General features: G+C 34.9%; 1 protein-coding gene across 1 annotated transcript in view; it reads right to left on the minus strand.

Annotated features, from left to right (window-relative positions):
• The window catches only part of PLXDC2 (plexin domain containing 2), a 458,249-nt gene that overhangs the window by 137,543 nt on the left and 307,708 nt on the right, over positions 1-12,998 (minus strand). Inside the window, exon 5 of the mRNA XM_003257698.2 lies at positions 642-764. Coding sequence (XP_003257746.1) covers positions 642-764 — 123 coding nt within the window. The remainder of the gene's footprint in view (positions 1-641; positions 765-12,998) is intronic.

A 12,998-nucleotide genomic window follows, 5' to 3' on the forward strand; every position in this document is an offset into this window, starting at 1 on the left:
AAGACCTTGAATTTCTCGCTTGGATTTTGGCACCACTTAATGATATATTCTAGTTTTTTCTCTATTTTATATGTCCCAAAAAGTAATAGCAGGGATATTTTGCTCTTGGTATATTTGATAAATCTTGACAGGTTCTCACTCATTTTTTAAAGTCAAGAAAACTTTATTTTCTTCAGTTGAACTACCCACAACTACTTTATACTTTTTTAAATATGTGTTCATCTTATTGATACATACAAGTCATAAGTTCTGGAAATTTAATTTCAATATATTATGCCACTTGCCTCAAGTGGAAGATCAGAACTAACAAAATTATTCTTATTTCCATTTTTTTCTGATGGGAAAATTGGAAAACTGACTTATTGAAATAGCATCAAATAAATGCATTTGCTTTGTCTGAGGTCTTGTCTACAGCAACTCATTTTTATTGTGTATAGTAGATGTTAATAAACGTGTTGAATGAATGAATGCCATTTGTGTACTTTATAAATCTTAGCAGTATAACATTTGTCATGTCAGACCATTTGCATCAAGCAGTTTACACACCAAAAAATAAACAGTTTACAAAAACATTAACATGGATCTGATGCTTGAGGTTTAAAAACATACATGCAGCAAAAAATATGCTACTCAACACATACCATTATCAAAATATCTGACAGTTGAATTTCTGGATACACTGGGATCGAAATTTGCCATTAAAGGTGCTATGTACTGTGTGGCTGTTAGCATTCGATGTACAACTTCTCCGGTGTATATGAAACCTAGAATTAGAAAAATAGGAAACATATTCAGAAAAAGAAGCCCATATAAAATTATGATTAAAATACTTCCAACTCAATTAGTCATATTATGAAAATAAAATGTCATGGTAGCTGGAAAAAAAGGAACAAATTTAATATCTTAGTATCTAATTAACAATACTTGGTCTGGATTAAGTAACAAAATCTTGTATAATTTGGTAGAACCTTGCAAATCCGAAATCTGTAACATGTACAATTTTAATTGGGGGGAAAGTGACTATTATCTGGATGAGATTATTAGGTTAAAAATGCTAATACAGTATTATAAGTAATTCAAATATTCAATTTGCTATTATTAATCCCTTGTTATTTTAACATTAGCTTACCACACAAGTCCTTTTAATTAGTGAATTCATTTTCATGATCTTTATGTAAGATACCATCTCAGCATAGGAATTTTAGAAATGACATCTGGTAAAATGCAGAATATGTTTTGATCCTTTATTTTTTCTTGAAAGTTGAAAGGGGGCTAACCACCCATGGCGAAGTTTTCAAATTGTTGGTTTGCTCAAGCCTCTATATTATCAGCATGCTATCAAGAAGATAAAGTCTGTATGTTTGCAGATAAGGTGGTAAAACATTGACAATGCACAAATGCATCTCTATTGAGAGATTTAATCAATGCCAGTCTATTCTAGCAGTTGGATAATGAGAGGGAATTTATTATGGAGAACTTTGGCTTTGAATTAATTTTCAATAGCTCGTATGTTACAAGTCTAACCCACTTTCAATTATTCACACTAGGTTTATTTACTTTGTGGTTTATTTACTTTGTGGATTATCCATGACAAATTGTTAATCCTGTGCTGGCTTCTTGCCTTCAAGGTCTTTAGCTGCCTGAAAGGAGAGTCACCTCAGGGATTGCTAACTAATTTTAATATTAATCTAAGAAATACACAATTGAGATTACATATGCAAATGCACACACACAAATAAAATGCAAGGCAAATTATTTGTGACAATGCAATTGTAATGTTTGGGCAGTCATGAGTTAATTCGATACCCGACACTAATATAAATCATTTTTCTACTTTCACAAGAATTAATAATATTTAAAGCTCAAAAAATGTTAAATTTTGATCACTCATTTTATGGCCTGAATAAATATTTCATTGGCAGATTGCAGTCTTCATTGTTTCAAATTCCAAATTGTGATGTCTAGGTAAGTTATTGCAGAATTAAACCTGTAGTTATTTACTTAGAAATTAATTTCTCTCTTTTTGGCAATATCTTCTTTCCTTTGACTACCTTTTAACTTTTCATCAAAAGCATAATTGAACTCTAGCTATTCATCTTAAAAAATTTTTAACTGGAAAAATCTTCAATGTGTACTTTTATCATCATGACTTTTTGTTTCTTATATGAGTCATTTCTTATTTGCCAAGCACTATCTTTCAAAATAAATACCTGATGCTTTAAGCAGAATTTTGTACATTTGTAATTTCACATAGCTCAAGCATATTAAACATATTATGGTGATATGGTCATTGCTTTTATTATATTTCCTTCTAGATTTTCAGAGTCATACTCCTAATATTCAAAGTGCAATATCACATCCTTACCATTATAAACATGAAGAGTAACTGTTTTCCAGGGTCTCTATATTTTCTCCTATCCTCACCAGCACGCATTTATAATTTATCATTAAAATGAATACAAAAATTCTATAGATACCATCTCTTAAGAGAAATGTTTGAATTAGACTCTGAAAGTGTTATTTCAGAGAAAATAGCTCCAAGTAGGTTATTTTTCTTCTTTATATTCTCCAAGTACAAATAGAAGAAACTGCTTAACTTGGAGGATGGAGGGCAGTTATTCAAGGAAGGGAGGTAATTTTAAATAAATACAAAATCCATTCTCCAAGACAACTTTGTAAGAAGAATAGCAGCAATCCCTAGAAATACACTGTTGCAAAATGTAAGAGCATTGATGATTTCAGACACTTCAAACTTACTGTTAGTATTTAAATAAATAAGATATATATACTTTCCCCTCAATGTTTCTACATAGATTTGCCAAGAAACTGCTCCCACTCTCAACAACCCAGTTTTCAAATCACAGAAACCATTAACTGTTATTTCTTTTGATCAGGAAAATGTTTCCCAAATCTACAATTTATCAAATGTCAAACGTGAAATTTCAAATTGTTTCCAAAGAACTAAGCAGAAATATAGAAGAATTTATTAACTTGTAAAAGCCATAGATACGGTTTTTAATTATTTTATTACTAGAATATTAAAATAAGTTATGTTACTATGAGTATTATGGTTGCTACAACCACAATGAGCAAGAAACTGCTACCACAATTACCAGCATGTCTGGCACTACTACTATTACTACTACCACTATTAGTACCACCACCACAAAGAATATGAAAAAAAATAAAAACCCCAAGAAGGAAAAAAACCCTACTACTCTGCAAAATGAGTTTAATTTTACTAATTCAGGGAATATTGTTTGTTTTTCTTGGCCACATTGAAAGTTAATTATATCACTATCTCACATCAGTTTCTAATGACCAAGAAATAAAATTCTTGACTTCTTGGTGAAGCCCATCTAATGATAGGCTTTACCTAGTTCTCCTGAATTTTCTAGACTTTAAAAATATCACTTCAGTAGTGGTTAATAATTGAGTAGAGAGAAAGCTTACAAGCTTTCAGGGCAATGTAATTAGGTGTTAAATAAGAAGGAGTTATGAAAACTAATGCAACAAAACTCCAAAGCTTTAAAGGTACTCATAGATACCAACACCCCGTTAGACATTTACTTCTTTTCTTTGGCTGTTCTGGGCATTCCCAGCTAAAGATTAGATAGATAGATAGACAGACAGACAGACAGACAGATAGATAGATAGATAGATAATTATAAAATTGTGTTATTTTTCTGGTCCTTCATGTTTTGGGGTAATTTAAGCAACATGTTTGTTTGTTTGTTCATTTATTTATTTATATTTTTATTTTTTGAGATGGAGTCTCGCTCTGTCCCCGAGGCTGGAGTGCAGTGGCGCAATCTCTGCTCACTGCAAGCTCCGCTGCCCGGGTTCAGCCATTCTCCTGCTTCAGCCTCCCAAGTAGCTGAGACTACAGGCGCCCTCCACCACGCCCGGCTAATTTTTTGTATTTTTAGTAGACAGGGGGTTTCACCATGTTAGCCAGGATGGTCTCGATCTTCTGACCTCGTGATCTGCCTACCTCGGCCTCCCAAAGTGCTGGGATTACAGGCATGAGCCACCGTGCCTGGCCGTTTTTATTTTTATTATTATACTTCAAGTTCTGGGATACTTGTGCAGAACGTGCAGGTTTGTTACATAGGTATACACATGTCATGGTGGTTTGCTGCACCCATCAATGCATCATCTACATTAGGTACTTCTCCTAATGCTATCCCTCCCCAAGCCCCCCACCCCCTGACAGGCCCCCGTGTGTGATGTTCCCCTCCCTGTGTCCATGTATTCTCATTGTTCAACTCCCACTTATGAATGAGAACATGCAGTGTTTGGTTTTCTGTTCCTGTGTTAGTTTGCTGAGAATGATGGTTGCCAGCTTCATCCACGTCCCTGCAAAGGACGTTAACTCATCCTTTTTTATGGCTGCATAGTATTCCATGGGGTTTATGTGCCACATTTTCTTTATCCAGTCTATCATTGATGGGCATTTGGGTTGGTTCCAAGTCTTTGCTATTGTGAATAGTGCTGCAATAAACGTATGTGTGCACATGTCTTTATAGTAGAATGATTTATAATCCTTCAGGTATATGTTTTAACTATTTTATTTACACGTCTTTGTAACCATTTGAAAAGCTAATCATACAATGTCTCCTTTGCTTACTATGTGATTCTACTATAAATAGCACTCATCTGCTCATCTGCCTTTGCAGAAAAGTGGTCATTTATGCAGATAATTTTGGACTGAGAAAGATACCTTCATTTAAAAGAATCAAGTAAGAGAAGCAAACATATTTTGTTCTTTGAATCTCAAATAATAGCGAATACATGGCCACTTGCTTTTGCCTTAAGAACTAGTAAAACCAGAGTCAAATTCTGAGATCAGTTGTAATCAACAGCTTTGTTCTTGTACCTTGAAAACTTTCCTTGGGCTGCTTTCTGCAGGTGGTCTCTAGTCATGTGAATAATCTGTTTTTACATCTGTAAGCCTCATCAAGTCACTTGGGGGATTCTATCATTGTAGATCTTGTCATGAATAAATCCCATTCAATCTTTATAGATGTATTAACGATAACTATGTATTTACTAATCTGAAATATTATTCTGATAATGGTGAAATTTACCAGTACCTATATAGGCCTTCGCTAATTACATTATTTTCATTTTTTTTTTTTTTTCTGAGACAGCGTCTTGCTGTTACCCAGGCTGGAGTGCAGTGACACGATCTTGGCTCACTGCAAACTCCGCCTCCCAGGCTCAAGCGATCCTTCTGTCTCAGCCTCTCGAGTGGCTGGGATTACAGGCGTGCACCACCACGCCCAGCTAATTTTAGTATTTTTAGTAGAGACATGGTTTCATCATGTTGGCCAGGCTGTTCTTGAACTCCTGGTCTCAAGCAGTCCACCTGCCTTGGCTTCCCAAAGTGCTAGGATTACAGGTGTGAGCCACTGCATACAACCTTCATGTATTTTCTTTATTGTATTCTTGCACTAACTTTAAAAAGAATAGTGGTGCAATTAGTATTATTTCCATTTATTAAATGAAGTATTTAATAAGGCCAGGTAATTTGCCTAAAGCCACATGGCTAGTATAGGTCTTGTGATTCCAAATATTATGGACTCTTTACAATATATTTTTGCAGTCATTATGTGTCCAGCCTTACAACAGGTATATTAGAAGACGGAAAGTTAGGCAATATTATTTTTACTTCTCTTGAGGTCATTTCTAAAGCAATCACTCTAGAAATGCTGACAATCCCCATAAACAAGTTAAAATTGCCACCAGATGACAGTTTCCACAATTATCCAGTAAGTCCTCATTTAACACCTCCAGGTTCTTGGAAAACTGCGCCTTTAAGGTAAAATATGTAAGGCAACAATTTCAGCACTGGCTAATTGATATCAGTAAGAATTAAGTTCCTGTGGTATATTTCTGGATACAAAACCTCACCAAACTTCTAAATAAATTGTTCCAAAAACACTTCTAATGTTAAATATTTAAATAAAATTGAGCTCTACATACATTTAAGAAAGGTTAATAAAAACAGATAAGATAATTATTTATCCAGTTATTTTGGTTCTAGGTCACAGGTGGCCTGAGCCTTTTCTGGCAGCTAAGGGAATGAGGTAAGTACCAACCCTGGACCAGATGCCGTCCCATCCTAGGGCACATTCCCACATACACCCACACTCAATCATATTGAGACCATGTCGACATGCAGTAAATCTGATGTGCACATCTTTGGAATGTGGGAAGAAACCGAAGTACCCAGAAAAAGCCTACACAGACATGGGGAGAATGTGCAAACTCCACACAGAGAGTGGCCTTGGCCAGGAATCAGTTTTTTGTGTTTCTTTTCTCATCAACATTGAAGAATGATGTTGAACAGAACAACTTTATTCAAAGATCTGCTATATACTCCCCCTCATTGGATTTTGTACTTAAGGAGGTTGAGGAAGAAAAGACCTGTTCTGTCTGTGTGAAAATTCCAGTACCTATGCCTTACAGCAGGGTGGTGGCCACCTCAAGTCATGCTACTTTTATTGTCATACCAAAGCCTCTGTTATTTAATTCGAATATTTCATAAATAGATTTATATTATATTCCTCTATTGCAATTCATCAAATGAGACGTAAATTGACATAGAAATCACACACGATGAGATAATTCATTTCCTAGTAGAATAAAATGATTTCCTAGTGATGTGACTAAGTTACTTAAACTCTGTGTACCTCAGTTACCTAATCTGCTAAATGGGAGTGTAAAGAGTCAATACTATAAGACGAATGCTTAAAAGTTTGCAGAAAACCAATAAATCACTTAAATTTGCTCAAATTTTTACCCCTTGAGGCCTTTTCTATGAAGTATTTACAGGTTAATCTTGGACTTATGCTAGGAGATTCATATAACTTTAAAATTGTGATTCAGGCCTAAATGTATGACATGTGTCTATCTGCCTTATTCTTGTTTGACTTAAGGTACATTATTGATCCTAAAACAGCATAACAGATAACAAAAACCTGAGTGTCCAAAGTTCTTAGTTTGATATATTTCTCCTTACATGCTGATGGAAAAAGCACTTTGTAAAAATGTTAACCTCCTACTGGTTGCAAGTGGTTGTTTTGTTTAATTGGAAGTGTCATAGTAATAAAGGATGCACAAAGAAGCTATAATTGCTTGTGAAACACTCCATAAAACTTGAATGTGCAAGGTACTCCATAAAATATTCTACTTCATCATCTTTAAGTTAATATTTTGGACCCAAAAGGAAAGGTTGGTGTTAATGGGTATGCCTGCAGGGCATTGAACATTTGTAGTTAAGTGCTGTCTTCAGAGTGCAAATGATAATGGTATATGTCATCTTTGTTATGACATATGTACTGTTATCTCTACACATTAATCAAATAGATCTGAAATTTATGATCTTTTGTCTATAAGGATTTGAAGACCCACTTCCTCATCGTGATCTCTCACTAATCTTATGTATATTCCACTTCTTCTATTCATGAATAATTGAATTATTTAACTGCGGATTTGCAGTTATTGTCAACAGCTCAGTGTTGGTGGTGGACAAGTTGCTTGAACAACTTGATGAGGTCTCAGAACAATTCAAATTATGTTTTGCAAAAGTTCTATTTTGTAAGTCATGATACATTTCATATACTATAAACTACCTTCTTTAATACAAATACTTGTCAGATTTTTATACAAAACCATGTGTGGCAGCAATTGATAATCTGAAAATTAAAAGTTGTGGTAAGTTATTTGGTAATGTAACTGTCTGCCAGGTGCTACAGTACAATGACAGGTTTTATGTAACAGACTTCCTCTGAATAAAATTGGTGCTAGTAGACCACATAGTTCACTATGAGGATATTGGCTTGTATTTGCAAACTAGATGGTTAATAAAAAAAATGAAGGGAAGAGATAGAAGCATTCAGAAACTCATGTGAGTTTACTAACCACTGGTTCCTAGGAAGAAAACTATAATATTGTCAATCACCAAATACTTTCCCTTTACAATTCCAACCAGCTGTCAAGTTAAAATATATCAAGGGTTTTTTATATTAAAATATATCCATCAGTTCTTAGGAAGCAAACTATAATATTGTCAATCACCAAATAGTTACCATATTTATACTTGTAACCAGCTGTCAAGGTAAAATACATCAAATAGATTTCGTATACAAAATTAAAATATATTTACATGTGTTAACATATATCACACGTCATAGACTCCTTAATTTTATTGGCACCATAGGGGATTATAAACCACAATGAAACCATTCCTTGGGGGGGAAAAAGCAACAAGTGACAACTCTGTTATCAGCTGCAAATTATGTTCATAAAATTACCAATATAAAAATTTGTGTTGACCATATAAAGACGCTCTCCCCAACTCCAGGAAGAACAGGAGCTGAAATGTGTACATGAAGAGGGGAAGATAGACAAAAAACAAACAAACAAAAGCCAAAAATCAAAAACCAAAAAGCCCAAACCTTCTTCCTAAATTTTCATTTTGAACTAACAACAAAATTGTTGATTTCAGTTCTTGTTTCCTCCATCTTGTTCCTCAAAGAAACTGATGTAACATGTTCTTAGTTAATGTTAATTCCTCCTAGTGGTCACTGTCAACAGCTCCCCTCCCCACCTCCCTAAATGCTTCTGATTATCTAGGATTTCTAGATATGAGTTCATCCAGAACCATATCTAGACTGCAGACTATGCATGCCAACCCTTGTAGTTTTATAGTATACAAAGTACCTGGCTTTTCATGGAGACATTGAACTGGCCATCAAGTTTATTTCCTCTATCAAAATAGAACCAAGTAATATTTCAAAAGCCTTAATCCTGCAGGTAGAGTAATGGCAGCAATATGGCAGAATAGGAGTTTCCAGTACTTGTCCACTCTCAGAAAATCAATTTATACAGCCATCCATGGACAAAAATACCTTCACAAAAACTAAAAAATCCAGGTGAGAGATTATAGCACCTAAGTGGAGCCCAGAAATAAGAAAAGATACATTGAAGAAGGTAGGTAAGAAAATTTCACATTATCCACATCAAGTCTTCTCCAAGCCTATGCAACCCAGTGCAGAGAAATATACCCTCCAGGTGAGTAAAGTGAGCAGCACCAAGTTTTGCTGTAGACCCCAACACTGGCCCATCCCAGTGAACCCCTTCAGGCAGGCCCATAGAGGCCTGAGCTCCAGGCTGGCCCATGTGACTCCAGACTCCAGGCCCACCCCAAAACCAGGCCAGCACTTGCAATCCTAGGTTCCAGGCTGGCCCCCATGGCTCCAGGCTCCAGGATGAATGATGTGGCACCCAGTACCAAGTAGTTTGGCCTTCACAGACCTAGGCTTCACATAAGCACCTGTGAACCCTTGTGCCAGGTTGATTCCCATAGACCCAAGATGTAGGCCCAAACTCATTGACCCAGGATCCAGGCCTGTCATGCAGACTCAGACACTAGGATTGCCCAGTTAATCGAGGCTCCAGGCCTGCATCTGCAGACCCAGGCACCAGATTAGCTCCTGTGGACCCAGGCAGTAGGCCCACCCAAATGCTGATCCAGCCAGCCTGCCCAAAAACTCCAGAAGTAAGCCTGAACATAGACTTTGTCAGCCACTGGTACAGAATTTCTGGATGGACTGAGTGGTGAAGGACATTTTTTGTCAACATCAGTATATAAAGACTGAAAGAAGTGCCTACTTCTTCAAATGCAGATTACATTACCAATGCAAGGTAACAAGGCTCACAAATAATCAAGGAAACATGATAGCATCAAGATAACCAAATAAAGTACGCATAACAGACCTCAAAGAATCGGAGATCTATGAACTGCCTGACAAAGAAGTGAAAATAATCATCTTGAAGCTCAGTGAGCTACATGAGAACACAAGTACAAAACTAACTGATATCAGGAAAGCAATACATGAATAAAACAAGAAGTTTAACAAAGAGATAGAAACTATGAAAAAAAGAACCAAACAGAAATTCTGGAACTGAAGAAAACATTAACTGAACTGAAAAATTCCATAGAGAGGTTCAACAGCAGACTTGTTAAAGCAAGAGAAAGAATCAGCAAGCTTGAAGACAGAGCATTTAAACTTACCTGGTAAGATGAGCAACAACAGAAGAATTTTTAAAAGAGTAAAGAAAGCCTACGGGAATTATGAGACATCATTGAGTTAACCAATATATTCATCATGGGAGTTCCAGAAGAAGCAGAGAAAGAGAAAAGGCAAAAGCTTATTATGCATAAACAATAACAGAAAACTTCCCAAATCTGGGGAGAGAAATGAACATCCAGATCCATGAAGCCCATAGAATCCCAAGTAGTTTAGACATAGAGAGATCATCACAAAAACATGTTATTAACAAACTCTCTGAAGTCAAAGACATAGCAAGAATTTTGAGAGCAGCAAGACAAAAATCTACTCATGATATAAAAGGGAAGGTTTGTAAGGCTATCAGGGTGTTTCTCATCAGGAACCTTATAGGGCAAAAGAGAGAATAATAAATTCAAAGTGTTGAAAGTAAACCAGCAATGACCAAGAATACTATGACTAGCCAAGTTGACTTTTACAATGAAAAAGAGAGACAGAATTTCCCAGACAAACAAAAGTCGAGGGAGTTCATCACCATAAGGACTACCTCACAAGAAATGGTAAAGAGAATCTTTAAGTTGAAAAGAAATGATAGAAACTAACAACATGAAAATATATGAAAGAATTAAACTCACTGTAAAGGTCAGAATGCAATCAAACTCAGCTATTCTTATATTCCAATAGTGCTCCACAACTCAGTTTTAACTCTAGTATAAAAGTTAAAAGACAAAGATATTGGAAATATAGCTATAATAATTTATTAATGAATATATAATAAAAAAGATAAAATTGTGAAATCATCTACAAAAAATATGAAAAGACAAGTTAAAGTATATTTTTTGTATGTGGAGGAAGTTACGTTATCAGTTTAAAACATATGCTATGACTTGAAGATGTCTTATGTAAGCTTAGTGGTAACCACAAAGGAAAAATTGATGGTAGACATAAAGATAAAGAAATTAAAGCAAATCACGACAAAAAATTATCAAATCAAAAAGAAAGCAACAAGAGAGGAAGAAAAGAAAAGGGCTATAAAATAGGAAACAACAAAATGGCAATAGTAAGTCTTTACCTATAAATAATTGCTTTAAACGTATGGATTACATTCTTCAGTCAAAAGACATATAGTGGTTGAATGGATTTTTTTTTAAAAGATCCAACTATATGTTCTTTACAAAAGACTTAACCGTAGCTTTAAGGACACTCATATGCTGAAAGTGAAAGGATGGAAAAAGATAGTCACTGCAAATTGCACCAAAACAGAGCAGGAGTAGCCAAGACTCTATCAGACAAAAGAGATGTTAAATCAAAAACTGCCACAAGAGACAATGATAAAGATATCAATTCATCAAAAGGACATAAAATTGTAAATAGTTATGCCCTCAATATTAAGAACATAAATATATAAAGCAAATATTAAGAGAGCTAAAAGGTGAAATAGTTCACCAATACAATAATAGTAGAGGACTTCAATATTGCCACTTTCAGCAATGGATAGGTCATCCAGACAAAAAAAAATCAGTAAGTATACAGAAGACATGAACAAGACTGAAGATCAAATGAGTTTAATAGAGATATACAGAACGTTACATCCAACAGCAGCAGAATATACATTCTTCACAAATGCACATGGAATATTTGTTAGGATAGATCCACGTTAGGTCAAATAAAAGTCTTCACAGATTTAAGAAGATTTAAGTCATATCAAATATCTTTCCAGACCACAATGAAATGAAATTAGAAATCAATAAGAGGAGGAAAATTCGAAACATTTGCAAATATGTGAAAATTAAATAACATAGTTCTGAACAACCAATGAGTCAAAGAAGAAATCAATAGTGAACTTAAAAGATATCTCGAGACAAACAAAAATGCAAATATAATTTTCCAAATTTATGGGATGCAGCAACAGCAGTCCTAAGGGGTAAGTTTATAGCAATAAATGCCTACATGAAAAAAAAGAAAGATTTCATAAAAGCAACCTAATATGACACTTCGAGGAACAAGGAAAAAAGAACAAACTAAGCTTAAGAAAGGATATAATAAAGAGTTAGCAGAAGGAAGGAAATAAAAAAGATCAGAATATATATGAATGATATAGGGACTAGAAAAAATAATACAAAAGATTAATGAAACTAGGAGTTGGGTTTTTTTTTTGAAAAATAAACAAAACAGTAACTTTTAGTTAAACTAAGAAAAAATAGAATAATAAAATTATAAGTGACCAGGTGCAGTGGCTCACGCATGTAATCCCAGCACTTTGGGAGGCTGAGGCAGGTGGATCACCTGAAGTCAGGAGTTCAAGACCAGCCTGACTAATATGATGAAACCCTGTCTCTATTAAAAATACAAAAATTAGCTGGGCATGGTGGCATGTGCCCATAATTCCAGCTACTCAGGAGGCTGAGACAGGAGAATTACTTGAACCCAGGAGCCGGAGGTTGCAGTGTGCTGAGATTGCACCATTGCACTCAAGCCTGGGCAACAAGAGTGAAACCCTGTCTCAAAAAAGAAAAAAGAATTATAAGTGAAAGAATTTGATACCACATAAATATAAAATATCAGAAGAAACTACTATAAAAATTATATGCCAACAAATTTGATAACCTAGAAGCAGTGTATAAATTTCTGGAAACATACATATTACGTCTGAACAGAACAGTATAGAAACACTAAATAGAATAGAAAATATGGATAAAAGAAACCAGAACAAAAAACAGAACAGAAAATCTGAAAAAACAAATAACAAGTAAAGAGACTTAATCAGTAATCAAAAACCTCCAAACAAAGAGATGCTCAGGACGTCATGGCTTTACTGGGGTAAATTCTACCAAACATTTAAAGGATATTTAACACCAATACTTCTCAAAATCTTCCAAAAAAATTGAAGAGAAAGAAACACATGCAAACTCTTTTCTC

Source organism: Nomascus leucogenys, chromosome 9 (genome assembly GCF_006542625.1).
Source record: "Nomascus leucogenys isolate Asia chromosome 9, Asia_NLE_v1, whole genome shotgun sequence".
Taxonomy (NCBI): domain Eukaryota; kingdom Metazoa; phylum Chordata; class Mammalia; order Primates; family Hylobatidae; genus Nomascus; species Nomascus leucogenys.